The sequence below is a fragment of the Manis javanica genome, chromosome 10 (assembly GCF_040802235.1).
Source record: "Manis javanica isolate MJ-LG chromosome 10, MJ_LKY, whole genome shotgun sequence".
In the NCBI taxonomy this organism is placed as follows: Eukaryota; Metazoa; Chordata; class Mammalia; order Pholidota; family Manidae; genus Manis; species Manis javanica.
Window position 1 is genome coordinate 112,351,251 of NC_133165.1, and position 22,065 is coordinate 112,373,315.

At 51.6% G+C, this 22,065-nt stretch overlaps 1 protein-coding gene and 1 long non-coding RNA gene across 6 annotated transcripts in view; one reads left to right on the forward strand and one right to left on the reverse strand.

Moving 5' to 3' along the window:
• Positions 1–21,419, forward strand: TEF (TEF transcription factor, PAR bZIP family member). Of its 4 annotated transcripts, none has more exons than XM_073213928.1 (4): positions 1–224; positions 12,330–12,647; positions 16,435–16,655; positions 17,803–21,419. In XM_073213928.1, the coding sequence occupies exons 1-4, from the start codon at positions 122–124 to the stop codon at positions 18,016–18,018; spliced, it is 858 nt and encodes a 285-aa protein (XP_073070029.1). In that variant the 5' UTR covers positions 1–121; the 3' UTR covers positions 18,019–21,419. The 4 variants fall into 4 exon arrangements, with proteins under 4 accessions (XP_073070029.1, XP_073070030.1, XP_073070027.1 ...); XM_073213929.1 differs by lacking the exon at positions 1–224 and adding an exon at positions 8,571–8,690; XM_073213926.1 differs by lacking the exon at positions 1–224 and adding an exon at positions 9,046–9,276.
• LOC108399634 (uncharacterized) overlaps positions 11,909–22,065 on the reverse strand; it is a 20,953-nt gene continuing 10,796 nt past the window's right edge. For both annotated transcript variants that reach the window (XR_001853700.3, XR_012121618.1), the window contains 2 exons: positions 12,835–12,998; positions 11,909–12,323 (listed from right to left, as the gene is read on the reverse strand). This is a non-coding gene — a long non-coding RNA (uncharacterized lncRNA). The remainder of the gene's footprint in view (positions 12,324–12,834; positions 12,999–22,065) is intronic.

Here is a 22,065-nt window from a genome sequence, read left to right on the forward strand (position 1 = left end):
CTGTGCTGCCCATTGGCTGCCTAGGGCTCCCGCCCCGCCTGCCTCCAGAGCCTGCGGCTCCGCCAGCATCTGCCTCTCCAGCTGCTTCTAAACTCCCCAAGCAAGCGCCTCCTGCCGAGCCATGTCGAGCTGTGACCGGATTGGAGTGGCCCCTGCCATGGACATGCCCGAAGTCCTCAAGTCCCTGCTGGAGCACTCTCTGCCTTGGCCAGAGAAGAGGACAGGTAGGAACGGAGGTGGCCCGCCTTGGCTGGCTGCCCAGGTGCCCAAGGGGTGGGGGCAGCCACAGGCATGGTAGCAGGAGAGGTATCTCCAAGCTAGGGAGGGTCCCCAGCAGAGGTCTGCCCCTGGCCCCTTCCTGGGCAAAGAAGGGTGGGAGTGCCACTGCAACCCAGGGGCTGCCTCCTGGGTCTGCCTTGGGAAGCCAGGTCCAGCGTGTGGCCACTGACAGGTGCTGTGCTCACATGGGACAAGGACAGGACCAGAGGGCCCTGCTGAGAGAATGCACTGGATGCTGACTGCTGATTAAATTCCCTCCCTCTGCGTATTGTGGGCAGAGGACTGGCAGAATCGGAGATTTGGGCAGTCTCTGGGGCTGGAGAGACTTCCCTCTGTGTGCCTGCTTCAGCCCCTGCTGGCTGGCTGGCTGAACCCACGGATGGGCTGGAGGCTGTTATGTAACAAGGCCACAGGCTCGAAGCCCTGGTTCCTAGGATACCACAGACAAACATGGGGCCAGGGGGCTGGCAGAGTAGGGCAGGGACCAAAGGGTAGTGCCTGCAGCCAGCACCAGGTGTCTCCTGACTACCTGAAAAACCAAGGCCACGGCCAGCTTTGGCGCCAGCCAGCTTAGGGTGCTCCTTACTGATAAATATTTTCCCAAATTAGTCCTGTTCTAAGACATCAGGGCTCCCACCCAGGGCCCCACTGCTCGGACTCCACAAGTGCCTTGACAGGAGGCCAGCTGTCCCTCGGCTGCCTGAGTCTGACTTGAGCGCGCGGGCGTTCCCTCGGGCATCTTTCTGAGGCCTCTCCCCCTTCCTGCTGAGCCAGCATCTGACCGATGGATCCCATCTCAGCACCCTGGCTGTGCCCTCCGGACTTCCTTCCTCTGGACTCCCAGCCCACTCCCAAACTCTAGGGCCTGAGGGCAGACACCACAGCCCCTGCCCTCTTTCTCATCCCATGGGGAGCCAGGCTCCAGAGAAGAGGGGCAGCGGGCTCTGCTCATGGGCACCCCCCAAGCGCGGGGGCCCCAAGCACTCAGGGTGGGTTCTCTGTGGGCTCTCCCATCGAGCCCTGCGGTTCTGGGGCAGCGCAGGCCACTGTCAGAGGCGGGCATCTTAGGAGTTCCTGCTCTCTGGTGCTCAGAACCCCAGCTGCCCACCAGGAGAAGCCCCTCTCCTCGGGAGACCCTCCGCTCAGTCTGGCAGGTGAGCCACAGCTGACTTGTTCTTGCCATCTCCAAATGGACCGTGGGGGTAGGTGAGGCTGGAAGTCCTTCCAAAAGCTAGAGGTACAGGGTTCCCTTCTGGTCCAGGCCCCCAGGGAAGGCAGGGTGGCCCAGTGCACCCACAGAGAGTGGCTCTGCAGGGCCAGCCGCTGGCTGGGCAGGGATGGGCTCTCAGGAGTGACTCGGAGCACGGCTCCTCAGACCAGTAAGGCCTTTGAAGGGTGGCAGCAGCTACGGGTCAGTGGCTCACAGCTGGTCTGTAGAGCCCTGAGGCAGCCAGGAAGTCCCCCTCACTCACTGGATGGGCAAGGCACTGAGGGGACTTGCCCAAGGTCTCAGGCAAAGTTTTGCAAAAAACTGTGAGGCTCTGACCAAGGATTAGTTGGTCTGATATAGCTGGGCTCATCCAAGGGGCATGACCAACCGCTCGGCCCTCTCCTGTCACTTCTCCGCCTAGTGTCTCACTGGAGGTCAGAAGCATGAGGCCCCACAGGACTGACAAATGCCAAGGGGTAGATAAAATGAAAATACAAGGGGTGAAGAGCCAGAGCAATCAATCAGTGCACCCCCAAAGGCCTCACTCACACTACTGCCCCCATTTGCAATCACCACTTTCCAAACTTTCTGGACTCTCCAAAACCTTTATAAAAATAAAAATATCTCCCTGAAAAGCAACATTCCTTGGTAAAAACAGTACACACCCATACAGAACTAGAACTCCCAGCAGTCTGGTGCTTTAAAGTTTTTGGTGAAGCAGCGTCTCCCCCAGACTCCCACCACTCTGGCTGCAGACCTCAATGGGAGGAAGACAACAGGTGGTCAGGCATCCTGAAAAGCGGGCCTGCCCTCAAGAGTGCTCACCCTTTACTTTGGGGTGAAAGGGGCAGCTCCTTCTCAGGGACTGAGACCTGTGAACACCCCCCCCACCTGCTCCAGCCCAGTGACTGAGCCTCAGCACACGTTTAGGTTGCATGCAGAGCGTATCCCGGGTCCAGTGAGGAGGCACTTCCGAGGAAAGCCATGGGGAGTGTGAGAGATCCTGGCTCAGAGATGCTCCCTGAGGCCCAGCCTCGGGGCCCCTCACCCGTTGCCACCTGGCCTCCCAGCCCAGCCTACGCAGACCGGCCCTTCTTTCCTCTTTCTGGGCGAGCAGACCTTCTCCATCAGGTCTGGCCAGGCTCTTGCCCCTGTTGGTGAGAGGTGACAACAGCCACCTGGCAGCCCCTCATTCTGGGCCACCAGTTGGACAGAGAAATCCAAGTCCAGCAAAAGAGTGGCTCTGTACCCCAACCCTGACTCAGTTTCCCCTCTGTATCTGGGCCCTAATCCTTAAGAACAACTCTATTGTTTCTACTCCCGAGAGGCAATTCTGTTCCAGATGGATCACTCCCTGTCACTCTCTTTTGCACTCTGGAAGGGCCCTGCTTCCCTAGACCCTGCTGTCAGCTCTTCACACCCTCCCTTGCTCTCACCCCTCTGCTGCACTCTCAGGCCGCCCCCCTCTTTGCACCAGCCTTGGTCACTCAGCTCTCCTTTTCAGGGAGCCATGTAGTATGAAAGCACACCCAGAGGCTGACTGAGGCCCTCACTCTAAGCTGGGAAGGCAGAGGCCCCACTGCAGGGAGCTCCCCGTTAGAATCACTGTGGGCCACCCAGCATGGCATCCTTGACACACCTCTCTCTCCAGCCCCAATCTATAACAAGTATAAAAGAATATTTGCTTCCCAGGCTTGTGGCCAGGATTAAATGAGTTATCCTACATGAAAAGTGTTTGCAAACTGTGAAGTGCCAGGCTGTTTTCTCTGTGAAAGGCAAAGAGCAGCTGAGCCTAATGTTCAGCTCCTTCCACCGACATCGCCTTTGCAATCTGACCCTCATTGCCTCCCCTCCACCCTCCTTCCTGTGGATATTCTCCTTGAAAGAACTGGATGTTGCAAGTTTGTGTGAGCACACGCAGGGCTGTCTCCTTGGAAACGTGTGCTGAGGCTCCTAGGGGCATGGTGCCATGAGCCCTGTGCTAAACAGGTGCCAGCTGGGCTGGCCAGAGAAAGGGCTGAAGGATAACAGGCCGGAACTCAGTAGGACTTGCAGGGGCAGAGGCTGGGGCGCACAGGAGGGGCCTGGGTGTCCTCCAAGGAGGACTGAGGTAGCTGGACCAAGCGAGTGGGCTCAGTGCAGCCTGGTCTGACCTGAGCATGGCCTCAGTAAAGGCCCACCTGGTCATCTCCACTCCCAACCTGGGGAAACCAGGGCAAATTCAAGAAATGGTGACATTCGCTTTCAGGGAAGAGGAGAGGGTGGGGGCCTTCGATGTGTGGGACTTCAGGTCCTTTAGCCTCACTACCACCTTCCTAACGGTGAGGAAACTCGCCCGGAGACTGCTGCCCTCCAGGCTAGCCTCTCCTTCACTCCATCCAGAGGGGCTCACGGCCTTCTTCCCTACCTGACCCCACCACCAGAGAAATGGGACAAATTCATTCTCACTGCATGACAGAAACTGGCAGTGTCCAGGAGTGCCCCCTCCAGAGGGCTTGGCAGCTTCAGGGGCCCGGCTCAGGGCTAGGCTGTGAGGGGAATGATCCTGGTTCTAATAGCTGCTGTTTCCTGAGTGTGTCCTAGGGATCGCGCTGAGTGCCTTTACATCCCCGTCTGCGAAATGGCTTTGCCAGAGAGGTACGATGGTCCATTCTGCAGATGGGGGCCTGGTGCTCAGAGGTGGGAAAGCCACACCATTGTCAAAGGGTTCCAAGCCAGCCCCACACACGTGCGGGCTCTCCCTACACACAGGGTCCCTGGGGTCTCTGAAACCTGCTGTGGGCAGTGTCTCTTCAGTCACCAACCAGTCACTTTTGTCTATTGAGTCACTTTTTGTGCAGGCGTGAATGAGATAAACACTGCCCCCCCTTGCCTGGTGTTTGCATTCCACGGTGGGGGGGGGGGGGGTAGGCAGTCATCAGTGAGGAGGCCGCCGCTCCAAGGGAAGCCATTTGAGCTGAGGCCTGCGGAGGGAGGAGGAGCCAGCTACACCAAGAACTTTCAGGCTAGGTGCAAAGGCCTGCTAGGTGCAAACAGCACCTGCAAAGGCCCCTTTCCTGAGGCAAGTAAGCCCCGTGTCTGTGTCTGAGCAATACAAGGCACTGTGGTTGTAGAAGGTGAGGAACGGGAAGAGAAGGAGGTGAAGTGGAGACACCAGCAAGAGGGGGCCCGCAGGGCCTTGAAGGTCAGAAGGAGAAGAGAGGCTGTCTTCTTTCTGTGGGCAAGGCCCCAACCACCCCACTGTTCTTGGGGAGGTGGCAGGTGGGGAGGGATAAGGTATTCCCAGAACTCATAGTGGAGTTACAGTAAAGGTTAACTCCAATCGAGCATTTGCTATATGCTGAGTGCTATTCTCAAGCATATGCCTGAATTGACTCCTTTACTTCTGACACTCAGGCACAGAGAAGTTAAGTTCCTTGCCCCAGGTCACACAGGAAGTAGTAAAGCAGGAACTGATCAGACAGTCCGGCTTCAGATCCCATACCCTACCATGACACTACCAACATGGCTTCCCCCGGAGAAACGGGGGCTGTCAGGCAGTGGCTGTGGAGGCGTGGCAGAGGCTGGAGGTAACAGCTTCTCTCTGGAAATGGCACTCTCAGGGTAGCTTTCTGTCTCTAATCCAAACCCTGGGAGTGGACAAAATGCAAGCCAAACAGGAAGCTAGTACTCTTGAGAGTATTAAGGAGGTGGACAAGAGTTAGTAAAGAGCCTCCGCCCACCACTTCACCCCAAGAACACTGAGGCCAAGGTACAAACCACCGCCCAGAGCTAGGCAGCCACAGGTATGTGGGCTCAAAAGGAGACAGCTGTTAGCCAGGCTGGTACTGGGGGATTTGCCATAAGGAAGGTTTGTCCTCTTAGGCCAGGTTCAACTGTGAATCAAAGACAATGACTGTTATTTAATGTTACTAAGATTGCACATGTATATGACTTGGCTCCGAAAGGTTTTGTTAAGCCTCTTACCAGCACCACCAACAAAGCAAGCCAGCAAATATTGACTGAGTTACTACCCTGAACAAAGTTTTGTGTTCTCCTTCATTTGGTACTGGCACTGCACAGCCGGCCAGGCTTTGTTAGAGTCACAGGAAGCCTTCTTGCCGTCCCGCTCCTCTTACAAACCAGGCTCCTGTCACATTTCAGTAAGTCAGAAGACTGAGTAGTACTGTCCTGCTAGAGGCTGAATATGTGGCCAAAGAGAGCATTATGGGATAATCTGGCCAAAGGTGCCCATGCTAGAGTTTTAGCTCCTCTGAACTTCCAAGTTTAAATAATTATACTCCAAATTGGTATAAGGCACTTGTTCTGCATATGCTCAATGAACTGAGTTTTTAACTTATTGGTTAGCAGGTTTCTGAAACACTAAAGCCAGTTCAGCTGGGAAAATGGACATTTCACACCCTTGTCTCTGCTGTAGCTTAAGAGTTAGAACCCACCCTAAGCCCCACAACCTTGTCCCCACAACCAAAATTCTTCTATTCTTGACCCAATGCAAATAGAATGGAGGGGAAGGGTGGAGGCACCCCCACCCCAACTCCATGCCATAGACTTTTCAGATGGACACATGACACTGCTTCTCACACATAATCCTCATAACCACTCTGTGAGGGAAGCATATCCATCTGTTTCCAAGAGAAAAATAACAAGGCTTAGGCAGGAGAAGTCATTTGCACTGGTCAGCGCTGACAGGAGACTATATCCAGGCCTGCCTCCTGAGCCTACAGAGCCGCCGCTGCACCCAGGACTAGGCTTCACTCAAGAAGTTGCTGCATTAAAGCCCTATTACTAAAGATCACTAAAGTGCCACTTCATACCTTTAAAGTCTTAACGCGTAATAACATGTTCTTTCTCTGGAATTTCTTTGTAAGGCTTACAAACACTATGAAAATTGGCAAACTACTTCCCACAACATTCATTCCTCCACTAAGAAAAGGGGCAAGGCTGCGCCACTCCCATTTTACTGATAAGAGGGGGGTTAGAGAGAGGATGTCAAGGCTCTTCCCAGATTGCAGGAGAATGACGGAATGGAATGGCTCCTGCCTCCAGGACTGTACTAGCGAATGCTGCTGGTTGGCAATTTAGCTAAGCTCCTGGCTTGCAAGTAAGCACGAGAGAGAACATGTTTATAATGTTCCTGCAGTGTTTGTTGTGACACACCATTTACCCTGTGGTTATCCAGAGAAAAACCCTCACTGGGTAATGTCAGTACATGAATAGAGAATGGAATCAAAACTAGGTTCTGAAGCCCTAACCTGCCTGCCTGATTCTCAGCAGTGTCCTCTGCCCATTAGGTCAGTTGCCCCAGACTGGGTGATACTGGAGTAGGCATTATCCCTTTTGAATAACTGTAACTTAAAAAAGCAATCTAAATATTTACTCCCTCTTACTACATCCATTTTTTCATAAACAAATGTTATAACTTTCCAGTTCTGTTATCATAAATCCTCCTCTGATACCTTGAGATTTTTTTTGCCCTTCAATAATGTCACATTAGCCATGAAATTATACATTTAACTCTAATCCAGCAAGTCTCACCACCTGCCAAAGTAGCCATTTTTTAAAAAGCTTCATGTAAATTTCCTTGGACTGCCCTTTCAAATTGTTTCTAAAAATCTCTAGGTCATTTTCTCCTAAAGATACCTTAGTTTAGCCACATAAAGAATTCCCACTAATAACTGCACCACAACAGATTTTCTATTATTACAATTTAGTATTTATACTAAATATAGAATGATGTGGGTACTGTGCTAGTCTCTGGGATCATGGATACACCAAGCAGTGGATTTTTACCCATGAGTTTTAGTAAAATTATGAAAACTACCATTTGTTGCAGGTTTGCAATTTTACATGCATTGGCCTACAGAAACCTTACAAGGTAGACCCTGGCCTATCTGTATTTGATATTATAAAGAAAGGAGGCCTGGATAGGTGAACATTGGCCATCAGATAATGACTGAAGTGTACTGAGTGTGACAGTAAGAACTTGAATTTTGGAGTTAGACTTCATCAGCCTGCCGTGCCTACCACCCAGAGTCCCTCCAAACCACCTGCTTTCCAGATCAGCTCAGGGGTCCAACTTCTTTTTCCTCAACTCACAGCAAGATTGATTTTATCAGCTTGACAACTTTCTGCTAGCTGGGTGTTGCGGGTCATGCACCCACCCCATGAACCAAGGACTGCGTTCTACCATTCCCCCAGCCTGAGTCATTGGTGGGAAACAGATCAACAAGACAAAGCCCCTGCTGGAAGTTCAGGTAGGGGGAGTCAGATAATATTGCTTGGGTTCAAAGCAAAGTAGGATTGGTGCTCTAAAGAGCTATGAAGTTCTGGGTGGTGTTTAGGAGCAGCTTCCTATTTATTAGGGCTCCACATTTCTGTACCCCTTCACATCTTAGCATTTCTATACGTTTCCTGAAGACCTCCCAAGGATTACTTTTTAAAAGAGAAGGTGGTTCCCCCACAAAGTGTGCAATCGGTACCCGGTGTAGAGTTTGTTTTGCGTTGTCTTTTCTAGGAAATAGAAAGTCCTAGAGAAGGATAGAATTTCGGAGCTGTTTAGGACTTTAGAGATTATCTAGCCCAACTCCTCAATTTTATGGATGAGGAAACAGGTTCAAGTGAAGCAAATGGACTTTTTCAAGGTCAGAAGCGTGTACCCCGGCTCTCTCAGGTCTAGGCCCTTTCTCTCCACCCCTGGGGCCCCTGGGGCCTCAAGAATGCTCCCTCCACGCTAGTGTTTATCTGGCGGCCACGCCCGCACCAGAAACCCGGATCAGTGGGGAACCCGATACCCCCTTCAGCGGCCAAGCCTGCTCCAGCCACCCCTACGGGCAGGGCAGGTCACCGTTCGCGGTCCTGCCCTGAGCCAACCTCTGGGTCGCGGGCGGGGCTCTGTGTCCCAGCCCCACGACCCTGGGCAGAGTCCCCAGAACAAACAGACCCGCCCCTCACCTCCCAGTCGCAGCCCTGCACGTGCTGCGCCTCGTGCCCCGACCCGAGTCCCGCCCCCGCCCTCCATTGGCTGTTCCGTGCCTTTCTCCTCCCCCTCCCCCGCGACCAGGCTCGGCTGCGGCTCCACGTGACACGGGGAGGGCCGCCTCTCTTCAGCGGCGCTTCCAGAGAATGGCGAGATTGGGATGCGAGGGAAGAGCGGTTACGGTGGTCTGGAAGGAGGGCAGGGGTCATGAAGAGGGAGGCGAAGGTGAAACCACTGGTAGAGGGGTAGGGGCTGCCGCGGGAGAAGGCCTGTGACACAAACTCCAGCAGGCGCCAATCACGGGACTCAGGGGCGGACGGGGCGGGGCCGCCAGCGCTGCAACTCACCTGGCCCCGCACGTGTCTCGTTTGTCCAGGCAGGCTAACCAATCACGGACCAGAAGGCTGCGCCAGTCCTCCTGGCAGGGCGGGCCAATCCACGGCAGCGATCCGGGGAAGCTGGCCTGGCCTCATGAATAATTAATATGCCGGGGCCGGTCCGCGGGCGGGGTAGGGATGGAGGGAGGCGGGGGGTGCTGCTGGGCGCCTGCGCAGTAGCTGCCCGTATCGGCTGCTGCGGCGGGTCGCACAGCTCCGGCCCACATTTGGGGGGCGGGCGGGGGAGGTGAGGCGCGCGAGTGGAGCGTGGGGCACAATGTCCGACGCGGGCGGCGGAAAGAAGCAGCCTGTGGAGCCGCAGGCGGGGCCGGGCCCGGGGCCGGGGCGCGCAGCTGGGGAGAGGGGCCTGCCGGGCTCCTTCCCACTGGTCCTGAGGAAGCTGATGGAGAACCCCCCGCGCGAGTCGCGCCTCGGTGAGAGGCGGGGGTCCGCGCGCGCCGGGGGCGGGGCTTATGCAGGGGCGGGTCCTCGTGGGGCGGGGCCGGGGAGGTCGGAGGTCTGGGTGAAGTCCTGGGGGAGGGGGTTGGGGCCTGTGTTGAGAAGCCGGGAGGGTGGTGAGGGGCTTCGGAGAAGAAGGTGGGAAGGGAGTTGAGTGCGGTTGGGTCAGATAGAAGTTGGCGGTGAAGGGCTTGGGAGGAAAGTGTTGGGTGGGGTCGCGCCGAGGAGGTTCACTGGGCGCACGCGATGCGGAGGGGTTACTGAGGAGGCTGATGGGGGTCGCAGCAGCCACGTAAATGACGCTCCTGGGCGCCTTCTCTTGGTACGCCTGTATCAGAATCACTTGGGATTGTTGTTTAAAATGCCGGTTCCTGGGTCCCACCCTTCGCCCACCAAATCTGCGGCTCCTGGGACAGGAATCTGCATTTTAAGGAGCACCCCACCTGTGATAACAGCGTCCACTGAAGTTTGAGAGGCAGTGATGTATGGTGGCAAATTCTTTGCATTCGGCCTTCCCCCTCCTGGGAGGAGGACCCGTCTTCATCCCTCCGTGTGAGTATCCCCAGCTACTAGGCACAGAACTGGAGATTTTCTGGAAACGTGTCTCAGGGCTGTTGCTGGGGTGGGGGAGGGGTGTCAGGAGAAGGGATTCTAGAAGCCTTGAGGGGGAGATTGGGGCAGGCAGGTTAGACGGATGAGGGTGAGAATGTGGCCCTGAGGCCATTTACCTGGCTGGCTGGGGCTGACCCTAGACTTTGGGGCCACTGTCCAGGACTAGCCGCAGAGGTCCCTGGGACCTACTTGGAAAGCAGGTTTGGCCCAGGTTTTTTTGACCTGGGAACATGAGGTTCAGGGAGCAGCAAGAGTGCCACCTATTGTGGGGTTTTAGGTGCACCAAGGTATGCTTTCAGTCTGAGACTTGAGTTCCCAAGAACCTGTCAATATAGTTCAGGGGTTTGGGAAGGAATAGGCCTTCAGTGAATTGCCTGTCTTGGGGGATTAATTTTCTTTTTAAAAAATTCCATTTCTTTTGCTTTCCTGGGTTCTGAGGCTCGCATCCCCATGGCTGTCTCTGTTGGGTTATAAATAGCTTTAGCACATCAGGTGAGGCTAGACTTTGTCCTGCTTCAGGACCTCATGTGCACAAACCCTTTGTTTTTAAGGCAATGCCTTTGTTCCAGATCTGGGGCTGAGACAAGTTGCCAGAGCAGGGGTGCACATCTGTCAGGTTCTTGTTCAAGATTACCAAGTAATAAACATCCATGGCAATAATTCTGCCTTACCTTTGTAGAGTGCTTACAAAGCAGTTGACATTAAATTATTGTTTTTCACAGCTGTCCAATAGGGTATTCTCCCCACTTCCCAGATGTGGAGAGCTGATGCTCAGGGCGGTGGGGATGCTTTGTCAAGGTCACACAGCTAGGCCTTACAGCTCTTAGTCTGGTGCTTTTTCTTGTGTCACTAGTAACCACTGATGTCAATCTCTGTGACCTGAGGTATGGGCTTAGTCCCTTATCATCTCATAATTAGAATTCCATCCTATAAAAACACCGATTAAAAATATCCTTAATTGCTTAGGCCAGACAAAACCTGGAACTTACTGTTGTCCTTCAGTATGTCTGTTTTTTATCTCTTCTCTTCTCCTTACTGCTTTGATCCCCATGACTTCACCCAACATGGAGCACAGTCATTTCTGAATAGAAAGTAGAGTGAAGAGCTCTGGGGAGGAGAACAGAGAGGCCATCTGGCCCACCCAGACCACCAGAGCTTGGCTTTCTTCCCATTTGATTTTAAACCAAGGTCTGGTACAGAAGGCAGTTGCAAGAATTCAGGTTAATTCATATTAGAAGCCATGCCAAATTCTATTTGTCAAAATCTCCACCTTCTTAATTCACTGGGTGTGTCCATTTTTATTGGATCAACAGGCTACTTTTTGGCCATCTGTGGTCTAGGAGTCCATGTGTGACTTTTCCAACATAATCATATTAGATTTCTCTTTTTCACTTCAAAATCCAGAGTTCAAAGTTGTCTCCCTCAATTTGAAAACCCATTATGAACTTGTCATGAGTTTTATCTCCCACTTCCCTGGTTAGCATCTCTGTCACTTTGATTTCCTTCCAACCTTGTCGCATTTCTCCCCTTTTCTCTTAATTTGCCCTTCCTTGGATATTCACTTGCATAACTTTTTGACTAAGACATTTAGGTGGGATCCAGTCCCCACTGATGGATCAGTTTTGCTTTGAATAGAAACAAACTTTCTTCTTCAGCTCTACCCCTCTCCCTCTTGCAGAAATCTGCCTTCAGTCTCATTTGCTTGTTCAAGGATAGAGGTCTCTTGAAATGGTTGCTCTGAAAAAGGTCCTGAAAAGACAGCTCCATGCCCTCTCATCTGATAAACCTCAGGAGTCTGTTTGCAAACCCATCATTCTTCGTTCAATATATAGATTTCCCCATGGCCCACTGCCTGCCTTCTCCTGTGTTGGCCCCCAAGATCCGGAAATGAATCAGACACAGTCCCAGCCCTCAACAAGCTCACAGTAATAGTGAACGCTTGCCATGGGCCAGCAGCTTTGTACGACACTTCGAAATGTTACCTCTAGTCTTCACCAAGGAGACAGCATTATCTTTATTTACAGTGGTGGACAGAGACTGGGAGAGTTAGGTGACATGGCTAAAGTCACACATCCCAGCAAGTGGGGAACAGAGCTGGGATTCAAGTCCTAGGCGGGTTGCTGTGGAGAAGCAAAGCAGAAAAGGACAGGACAGGACAGGAGAAACACAAAAGTTCTTGGCCTGAGGAACCAGCCATTTGCTAAGACATTGTAAGACACCAGGAAGGATCAGAATCTCTCATTTTCTCCCTGTAGCCTCTTTGCTGCAGATGCCAATCCCACAGGCCATTCTGAACTCACCCTGGGACCACATCAGGCCTCTGAGAGATGGGTCAGCGCCGTAAGGCTCACTGCTCACCTTCTGGGATTGAGTGACCCTCTTGCGTGGTGTCTCATCACAGATTTTGTGTCTGCAGATAAAGAAAAGGGGAAGGAAAAGCTGGAGGAAGACGAGGCCGCGGCAGCCAGCACCATGGCCGTCTCGGCCTCCCTCATGCCACCCATCTGGGACAAGACCATCCCATATGATGGCGAGTCTTTCCACCTGGAGTACATGGACCTGGATGAGTTCCTGCTGGAGAACGGCATCCCTGCCAGCCCCACTCACCTGGCCCAGAACCTGCTGCTGCCTGTGGCCGAGCTCGAAGGGAAGGAATCGGCCAGCTCGTCCACGGCATCGCCCCCATCCTCCTCCACCACTATCTTTCAGCCCTCTGAAACCGTCTCCAGCACAGGTTGGTGACGGGCCTCTGGCCAGGGCCACCTTTCCCAGCCAAGGAAGTCCTATTCCCACCAAGGGCTGCTTGTGTCCACACACCCTTCCCTTAGAGGATGTCCTGGTGGGCCCGCAAGGTGGAGAAGGCCTCTGCTCCCTCCCTTTCAGCGCAGTCCTCCGAGGTTAGAGATAAAAATAGCGCTCACATCAGTGCAGTGGAGCCTCTCTTGTTGGCTGGCGTGCTACAGATGGTTGGGACCGTGGAGTGAGACCTTCCAGTTTGGGCCTTGCAGGACAGAAATCCCATTCTACATTTCCTCGGTGCTGTTCTTCACCCTGCATGCACTTTGCCACAGATAATCGGGAAGATCTAGCAGTAATAATAACAATAACAGTAAACAATAAGAAGAATGACACATTCACTTAGCACTTACTCTATGCCAGGCATTAACATGTAATCCTCACAGGAACTTTATGAGATTGATAGATTACCCCTGTTTTATAGGTGAGGAAACCAAGATGTGAACTAACTTCCTCAAGGTCACACAGCTGGTAGGTTGTGGAGGCAGCACTTGGAGCCAGGTACTGCTTAGGCACCGGCACAAAGAAGGCATTCCTGCTGCCAGGACAAACATCATCTGTGGAATTTCTCCATCTGCTTGTCCCTTTTCTGTTTTACCTCTAGAGGTTGATTGCTTTTCATGCCCCTTGGACATGAACCCACCAGAGAAGGCATGAGCTCTGCAAATCTTTCTGCAGACTCAGTGTGAAGTATACAGGGAAGGACCCCAGGCACCCACACCGAAGGAATTCTGCTATTTACTATGGAAAAACATTCAAATGCAAAAGTAGGAGACTACTATAATGAACCTCCATGTAATGTCACTCAGCTTCCATAATTCTTATTTTCTGTAACCTCTTCCATTCCCCTCACCTGATTATTTTCAATCAAATCCTAGATACTATATCATCCACAAATATTTCAATATGTATATAAAATGTAAAGGTTCTTTTAAAAAGCACAACAATAGCAGTGTTACATCTGAAAATGACAATAAGTCCATAGCATTCAAATTTCCAAAAAGTTGTCTCATGAATGTTGCTGCTTGATTGAAAAGGATCCAAACAAGACCCTTTTCTCTTAACACATTTCATTTAGTTACATCTTTTAAATCTCTTGTAATCTATAGGCTCCCCTATCCTTTTTTTTTTTTCTTTGTAGCTTATTTGTTGAAGAAACTGAAAATTTTGTCCTCTAGAGTTTTGTATATGCTGGACTTTTCTGACTATATCCCTGTAATGCCATTTAACACATTTCTCTGCCCCTTGCTTTTTTCCTGTAAACCGGTTAGACCCAGAGGCTTCAGCTGCTTACAGCTGAATAATTGTTTAAAGGCAGCTCATTTTCGTGCTGGTCAGCTTGCCCTACAAGGCCAGTTCCGTGTGTGAATAGGGAGCAGAGCTGGAAAGGAGCTCTCATCTTATACCTTAGACCACTTAGGTGGCATTTGCCTTTGATTTCAAGTAAACCTTCTTAATGAAGTAAGACATACAAAAGTGGTTACTTCATAAGTATACAGCTTGATGTGTCTTCATAAAGTGAACCCGTCCACGTAACTACCATCCAAATCAGGATACAGAACACTTCCGGTATCTCAGAAGGGCTTGTGACCCTGCGCAGTCCTTTCTCCCTGGAGGGAATCACTAGCCTCATTTCCATCACCAGAGAATCATGAAATTGTATCTTGTGTCCTTTTTTTATATTTAAGTTAATTACATTTACTCTCTCACATATATAGCATCCTATAGCTAGCTGTATAGTATATGTAGTTTATGTGGGCATCAGACTCTCTTTATACTGATAAAATAGATTACAAAACACATTTAGGGAATACTCCTGTGACAGCAAAACCACACAGATGCAGTAAGACTTACACTGAAGAACTGACTATACACATGGTAGAAATGAAAGTAGAATTCCCCCTCTTAATTTTTCTGTTCATCTGTAGAAAATATATAAACTGTGTATTTGTGTCTAGCTTCTCTCCACAACTTCATAAGAATCACCCATGTCGTTGCCTATAGCAGTGGTTCCTTCATGTTCTCTGTGAACGGTGTTCCATTGTACGGCCATATCGCAGTTCACCCACTCTACAGATGCTGGGCATTTGCAGTGTTTCTAGTTCTGGGTTATACATACTTTGGTAAATATATGTATACATTTCGCTTGGTTATTTACATAAGAGTAGAATGGCTGGGTCGTTGGACGTGCATATGTTCTGCTTTTATAGATGCTGCCAAATAGTGTACAGAGGGGGTTGGCCATTTATTGTTCCCCCACAGAGCAGGGGAGTCCTAGTGGTCAGCCTTTGGTACCTCAGGTGTCTGTTTTGCAGGCATAGAGTTTGGCAGCCTCAGTATTCCTACAGCTGCCATGCTCGTCCCTGGTCATTGACTCCGCTGATGCTCAGTCCTCTCTGTAGTTAGTTAACCTCCTCCAACAGGACACAGTGAGTTTATGGGCATGATCCAGTTAAAAACCCAATTGTGTCACACCTCGGCTTAGAACCCTCCAATGGCTTCTTCCATCTCAGTAAAAGTCAGAATCTGTGGCACTGTGGACCTCTGGACTAGATAATGTTTTGTTGGGGGTGGGGAAGGACTGTCCTGGGCATCGTAGGGTATTTAGCAGTATCCTTGGCCTCTGTAGATGCCAGAAGAGCACTGCACCCCAGCCCCCATCCTCACATGTCCAGATGTCCCCCGCAGGACAAAATCCTTCACTATTGAAAATCAACGCTTTATTCAGATTAAAGCCCTAAACACTCTGTTCTGGGTCGGTCCCATTACTCCTCCCTCTCATCCGCTCCCTCCAGCCATGTTGGCCTTCTTTACTGTTCCTTAAACACACCAGTGCCTTCCCCCTAGAATAACATTCCAGGAAGGCAAAGGATTTTTACTTGTTTGATTCACTGCTTTGTCTTTGCCAGGATGGTATCAGCATATGGTAGGTGCTCAATAATATCTATTAACTGAATAATCAGTTTGTGTACTCCTGTCAGTAGCACTGAACAAACAGGCCAAAGGTGTAGTTTTTTTCTTAATAACTTATCTCTAATAAACACACAACCTTTGAATTCTGTAAGTGCCTTTAATCCAGTGTTCCCTATAGAGTGGCAGCTGGGTAGGGCAGAGAAGAACAAGGATTCAAAATCAGCCAGACTCACACTCAACTTTTGTTCAGTCACTATCTGTGTGAGCCCCGGAAAACCACATTTCTCTGAGCCTTAGTTTCCTTATCTGTAAAATAAGGCTAACATCCATCTTCCACGTAGAATCGTCGTAAGACTAATTTGAATGTGCTCCTTAGAAAAGGAATTCAAAAATGGAAGCCATTTCGTTATTCCATCTTTGTCCCTTACCCATTATAGTTCGTGGCGAGATTCAGCTGTTTCTCATTACTTGAGAACTTGAAACCACAGGAAGTTAAGGGGATATAGTGATTTAATGTTTTGCATAACATTTCTGGGAGGAAAAACAATCAGAAAATCCTTTATTTTTTGAGGGCTTCTGTTTCCTTTTGAGCATTTTGTTCCTAAAGGGAAGAATTCCCCATGTCTGTGTCATTGAACTGCATCACGTATGCCAGTCTGGCTCGGGGACTGCTGCCATTGTGGGTTTTCTTCCCGCCAAGGGGCAGTGGCCTGTGCAACCCTGAGATTCAAGCAGGTGTCTTGGTGTGTGAAAAAGTGAGTCTTTGCCGTCCAGTGGGCCCCTTCAGGACCACCTTCCTCTGTGTCTTTCAGAATCTTCCCTGGAGAAGGAGAGAGAGACACCCAGTCCCATTGACCCCAACTGTGTGGAGGTGGACGTGAACTTCAATCCCGACCCTGCCGACCTGGTCCTCTCCAGTGTGCCCGGTGGGGAGCTCTTCAACCCTCGGAAGCACAAGTTTGCAGAGGAGGACCTGAAGCCCCAGCCCATGATCAAAAAAGCCAAGAAGGTCTTTGTCCCTGATGAGCAGAAGGTAACCTGGTATCTGTTATAAATGAAGGTGCAGCCTTGGTTCAAGGGGCTGTGTTTCCTCACATTTGATTTTGTGTGGAGGACCTGCCTCCTTGTGGACAGCATTTAGAAAAGCATAAATTAAGAGCATAGAGGCATATCCTGCAGCAATTGGTAGAAGAAAAGGGAGTCATGTGGTGTTTGGCCCTAGTGTGACTCCCTAAAGCTTCTCTTCCCTTCTGGGCCACTGGCGATGTTGATGTTCCTGCTGCTCTAGCTTTAGCCCAGCCTTCAGGCAAGAGCTCACTAAGCCACAGGAACTGGGTTTGAATAAACTCTTGCATGGAAAGAAAAGATAGTTGTATGTTGCCATCCCCAGGGAAAGCGAGCAGTTTTGAAGCTGACGTTTTTATAGACACTGGGAGATGGGGAAGGGCAAGGAGGATTTTGCAGTTTTTCCATCCTCTCCTATGAAAAACTCACAGGAAGATCTTTTCATCCAAGCTTTGGAGTCAGGGCAGACCTGGACTGAAATACCACTTTGCTACCTAGACCTAGCTGGGCCTTGGGTTCTCATCTGTAAAATGGGAATAACATACCTGCCTCTCAGGAGCCTCCTTAAGGCCTTGATAGTAGTGATGATGAAAATGGTAAACAGTTATGCAGTCCACAACCATGTAGGCCAGGCACTGTTAAAAGCATCTTGTACATACAATCCTCAAACAACTCTGTGAGGTAGTTACAGTTATTATCCCCCATTGTAAAGATGAGGGACCTGAGACATTGGGAGGTTAAGGAACTTGCACAGTTCCACTGCTAGTAAGTGGCAGAGCCAAGCTTTGAACTCAGGGGACTGGACCCCTGCGTAGTGTACAGGCCCTTAGCCACAACCAAAATGCCCCAGAGAAGCAAGGGCATGGACTACCAGGAAGTGGGGTCCCCCTCCCTCCACCACATATCTAGCAAAGCACTTTGTTGCTGATCCCACCTCCCAGTAGGCAGCGCAGGGCCCGCAGTGTCCTTGGCACATGCAGCTCCTTCCCGGGGTCCAGCTCTTACTCTGCCTGCCTCAGATGAGTTGTAAGAGCAGTCGGGGGTGAGTGCTGGAAGGAGTAAAAGGCAGGTTCCCTCGGGAAGGGGAGAGACCCACAAAGGACACTTCCCCACAGGACGAAAAGTACTGGACGAGGCGCAAGAAGAACAATGTGGCTGCCAAACGGTCCCGAGACGCCCGGCGCCTGAAGGAGAACCAGATCACCATCCGAGCAGCCTTCCTGGAGAAGGAGAACACAGCCCTGAGGACGGAGGTGGCTGAGCTGCGCAAGGAGGTGGGCAAGTGCAAGACCATCGTGTCCAAGTATGAGACCAAGTACGGGCCCTTGTAACCTGTGCGCCCACCAGGCAGTGCTGCCTGAACCTCAGACCTGCCTGGGGCTCCCAGAACCCACGTGCGCATGGAGACTTATGACTCGTCATGGGCAAATGGCGGTGCACCTGCTCCAGGAGTGTTCACGTCCAAGCTTCATTATCACATGGCCAGCGCACTTGACGACTTCCTTGAGGGGCCAGCCTCCTCACAGGTGGGACACGAGAGAACCTATGGAGACGGGTGAATCAGCCTTAGTTTCTATTCTTGGATGTCCCAGTTGAATCGGAAGGGGGACCTCTGGAGTACAGATCTCTCTTTCAGGGTGCTCAGGCTTCCCTGACCTCCCCTGCTCCCTGCCCTCCATCTTCCGGCCTGGCCGTTGAGACCGGTCTCCACCGACTAAGTCGTGATCATTGTTGCCCTTATGTCTTCTCAGGTAGCAGGGCGCATTTCTAGGTCGGGTGTGTCTGTCTCCACCTCACCCTCCCAGAAAGTACTGGAGAGAAAATTTCCATCTTTCTCAGAGGTAGAAAGATACACCAGCTCCTCCCTAGTGTCTGCATAGGCACCAGGCCACAGGAGCAAGGTCTCTGCACAGCCTGGGACAGGGTTTGGGTCTGGGGACTGTGCGCAAGTGCACCTAGCCAGTCTTAGCTCCGACACCCTTTTTCTCTCGTGGCTCCAAGGCCTGTCAGTTGGCTCTCTCTGTATTTCATCTGCTGTGTAGGAGAGACTCCCAGGGCAGCCAGTCTCTGAGCCCTGATCACAGTACAGAGGGAGGCCATCTCTTCTCCAGGTCACTCACAGAAGTCACCTGAATCTTGTTTGTCCCACTAGACTGGGCCTTTGGACCTGCTGTTTCTTTCCACCCAGTGACCAGTCTCAGATCCTGGATTTAGAAGGAAGACCCCCTCGTCTAGGAAGCTTAACTTCCTGGAGCCAGGCTGCACCTTCCGCATGGTGTTTAGAGAACCGGCTCCTCCAGTCCCCTTACACTGCAGGCCAAGAGCCGGGCATGTTTCTCGAGAAGCTCCTCTGTTTTCTTGCTCTGCTGTCTGGTGTGGGCCAAGCCAGCATCCGCTCTCTCTGAAGGCAGAAGAGGCTTCCTAGCCCTTGCTTCAGGATCCCTCCCCTGTGCAAGCTGACCCTGAGGTCATCCATTGGGCAGAACATGTGGTCCGGGGTCACCAGGGTCACAGCACAACACTTACGGGATAGGAGGCTCTTGGGACATCTGTGCCGGCTGGAGTCCCCTCATTCTGGGTCCCAGGAGATGTGGGCCACCCACATGGGCTGGCCATGGCATGGAGTGGAGGGTCCTTGCGGCTGTGGCTTCACTACCTCACAGCTGCTCTTTGTCTTGTGTCCAACTGGACTTTTCCTTTTGCTCGGCCCAGATTAACTGAGGAAGTCCGTGGAACCCTCTGTGCATTGTGGTCTGCTGGGGCACCTGGACATGGGTGTATTTATTTGCTCAGGGCGGGCAGCCTGTGGTAAAGGAGTCAGAGGTGATGGGTGCATTTTGTCATGCTTACCACTGGCTTTGTTTAAAGTGGTGGCTCCAAGCCCCAGGCCCTGTCCCCTAAAGACTTTTCACAGCAGATGTTAAGACCAGGGGAAGCCATGCACTGGCCGTGGACCACACCCCATGGGAATGCCATGGCCCTCCAGGGACCTGCACACCTGCTTTTCTGGGGGACTTGACAAGGGTCCCTAAGGCCAAGGGAGGTGACCCCCTCCCTCCAGGCCCCTGGCTTTTACTTTGTGATTCTATAAAAACCGTGTTCACACTTTTCACTCTGTTGTAACCACACAGGGCAGTTGCATCCAGCATGTCAGTGTCCTGCCCCGGGCAGCTCGCCAGCCCAGCACTTGCCCTCTGGTCTGGCTACCCACCAGGAGGGCAGTTCTCATTTTGTTATTGGTAGAAGAGCCTCCAGCTTAAAAGCTCTTCATTTTCTTTGGCCAAAAAGTGTGTGGTTTGAGGTTTTTGTTACTCTGTTTTTTTAAAGGCTGGACATTTAATCTCTGATGGAGTCCGTGTTCTGACCCCAGTGGGTGACATGATGGCCTGATGGCTCTCCTCTTTGTCCCACCTATGCGTGTTCAACACCGACCCCTTCCACCACCCCCAGGCAGTGGGTATATGGTTCCTTCCCAAAGTGCTTATTTGGAAAGAGTGTGGTGGCTGGCCTCATTTAGAAGAGCCCTTTTGAGTCAGGAGCCTGGCAGGGACAGGAAGATGTCCATGGAGGTCGACATTTTGGGGAAAGGAGCCCTCAGGTAAGTGCATATCCTTCCCGGACCTAAGAACCAGGTCCTTGCAGAAGGGGAGGGCTGGTGCCTGCTCAGTTTCCATCATGGAATTGGGAGTCCCCTTGACTTCTCCCTGGACCCTCTTCATCTTGGAGCCAACAGCCAAAGAGTGAGGCTCCTATGCTCAGATCTTTGACGTCCTCTAGAAAGCACTGGTGGATAGAGAAACCAGTGTGAATGGCTTTCCATGGGTTCGTGATCGGCTGTGAGGCACCATCCCTTTCTAAGTACCCTGTCTTCATGGCAGCTTTGATGCAACCTCAGAATTGACAAATCATGAATGAGCTAGAACGTTACAAGACTATACATATAATAAATGTCTATCTAGATATAGAAATATATATATATATTTAGAGAGAGAGCTTTTAGATAGCTCTCCTGATGGCCAGCAGCCTTGTGGAGGATTTGGCTAATTCTTACCTTGGCCAAAGGGAGGGGCTTGCCTGTCTGGATCCTGAGGTTGGGGAGGCACTTAGCAGTGACCCTTGACTCTAGATAAGCATCACCCTGCTGAGGGGGCGCTGAGGCCCTACGAAGGCGGCTTCTGTCGTCCTCCAGCCTGAGGCAGGGTGGCAGGCATGGGGGCCAGCAGAAGTGGGTCCCCTCTGTGCTGGGCAGCTCTCCATCCAGGGCCCTGGGGAGCTCTGCTCTGCATAACACAAAGGGCCAAGAGCCCCTGGTTTTCATGGCAAAGCCCCACCCCAGACCTCCTTGGACATCCTGTTAATTAAGTGCAATAAATTTTTCTAGAAAATGGCAAAGATGACTCCCAGGTGGCTACTGCTATCTTAGGCTCTTGGGGATGCCAGAACCCCACGTGGTTTTATTTTTCTAGGTGCATGTGATGGAATGAGTGGGGCTCTGCGTCCTCCCCTGGGAGCTGACATCCCAGTGGCCCTCTCCTTACCTTTGTTAGGGAAAGGAGACGACGAGAAAATACCTTCTTCCCAGCTGGGGAGGGCAGAAGCAGACTAGCCCATTGGCCTTACGTGCGTGTGTGCGTGTGAATGTGTCGCTGCTGGTGGGCCGGAGTGATGCGGCAGGGAGGGAAGCCGGGAATGTATCCTTTTCAAAACAAAATTAAATATTTTGAGACGAGAATTGTGGGGCTGTTTTTTCTATCCTCCTCACCTCTTCCAGTATTCCCTTTGTCTGTGTGTCGACCTCGGAGCCTGAAGGTCATCCCAGACACCCAGCATCACCAGCCGCGCAAAGTCACCTAACTACTGTGGGCCTCAGTGCCTTCATCTGCCAGACAGAAGCCATTCCTGTCTGCTTACCTCACTGTTCATTGAGCAGGTACCGATAATCAGACCAAAAGCAGTTTGAACAAATAATACTGTACAGCTGGTAGAAAGATGGGGAACTGCTTGTGAAAAGTGTCCCAAACAGGGAACACTTGATGGCAACTATGTAAAAAAAAAACTAAGAAGACAGTGAGTTAGATCCTGGTGGTGGGATTCTGGGGGGTCTTCCTTTTCTTTGGCCAAACCTCCTGTCTGTGGTTATGAGACCTTCACAATTAAACGCCAGTTCATACACAAGGATTCTGCCACCTGCAGGGCACCAGCCATAGTAGTTACTTAGCATTGGTGTCCCCAGGTCCCCTGCTCAGGGCCTGCCTGGGTTCCCTGGGACTTTCACGGGGTGGGGGGGTCACAGAATAGGGTGTACCAGCCTTGTCCCTGCCTGCTGCAAGTGCCCCGCCCTCTCCCCCTGTCCCACCCTTGCCCTCTGTGCTCTCTGG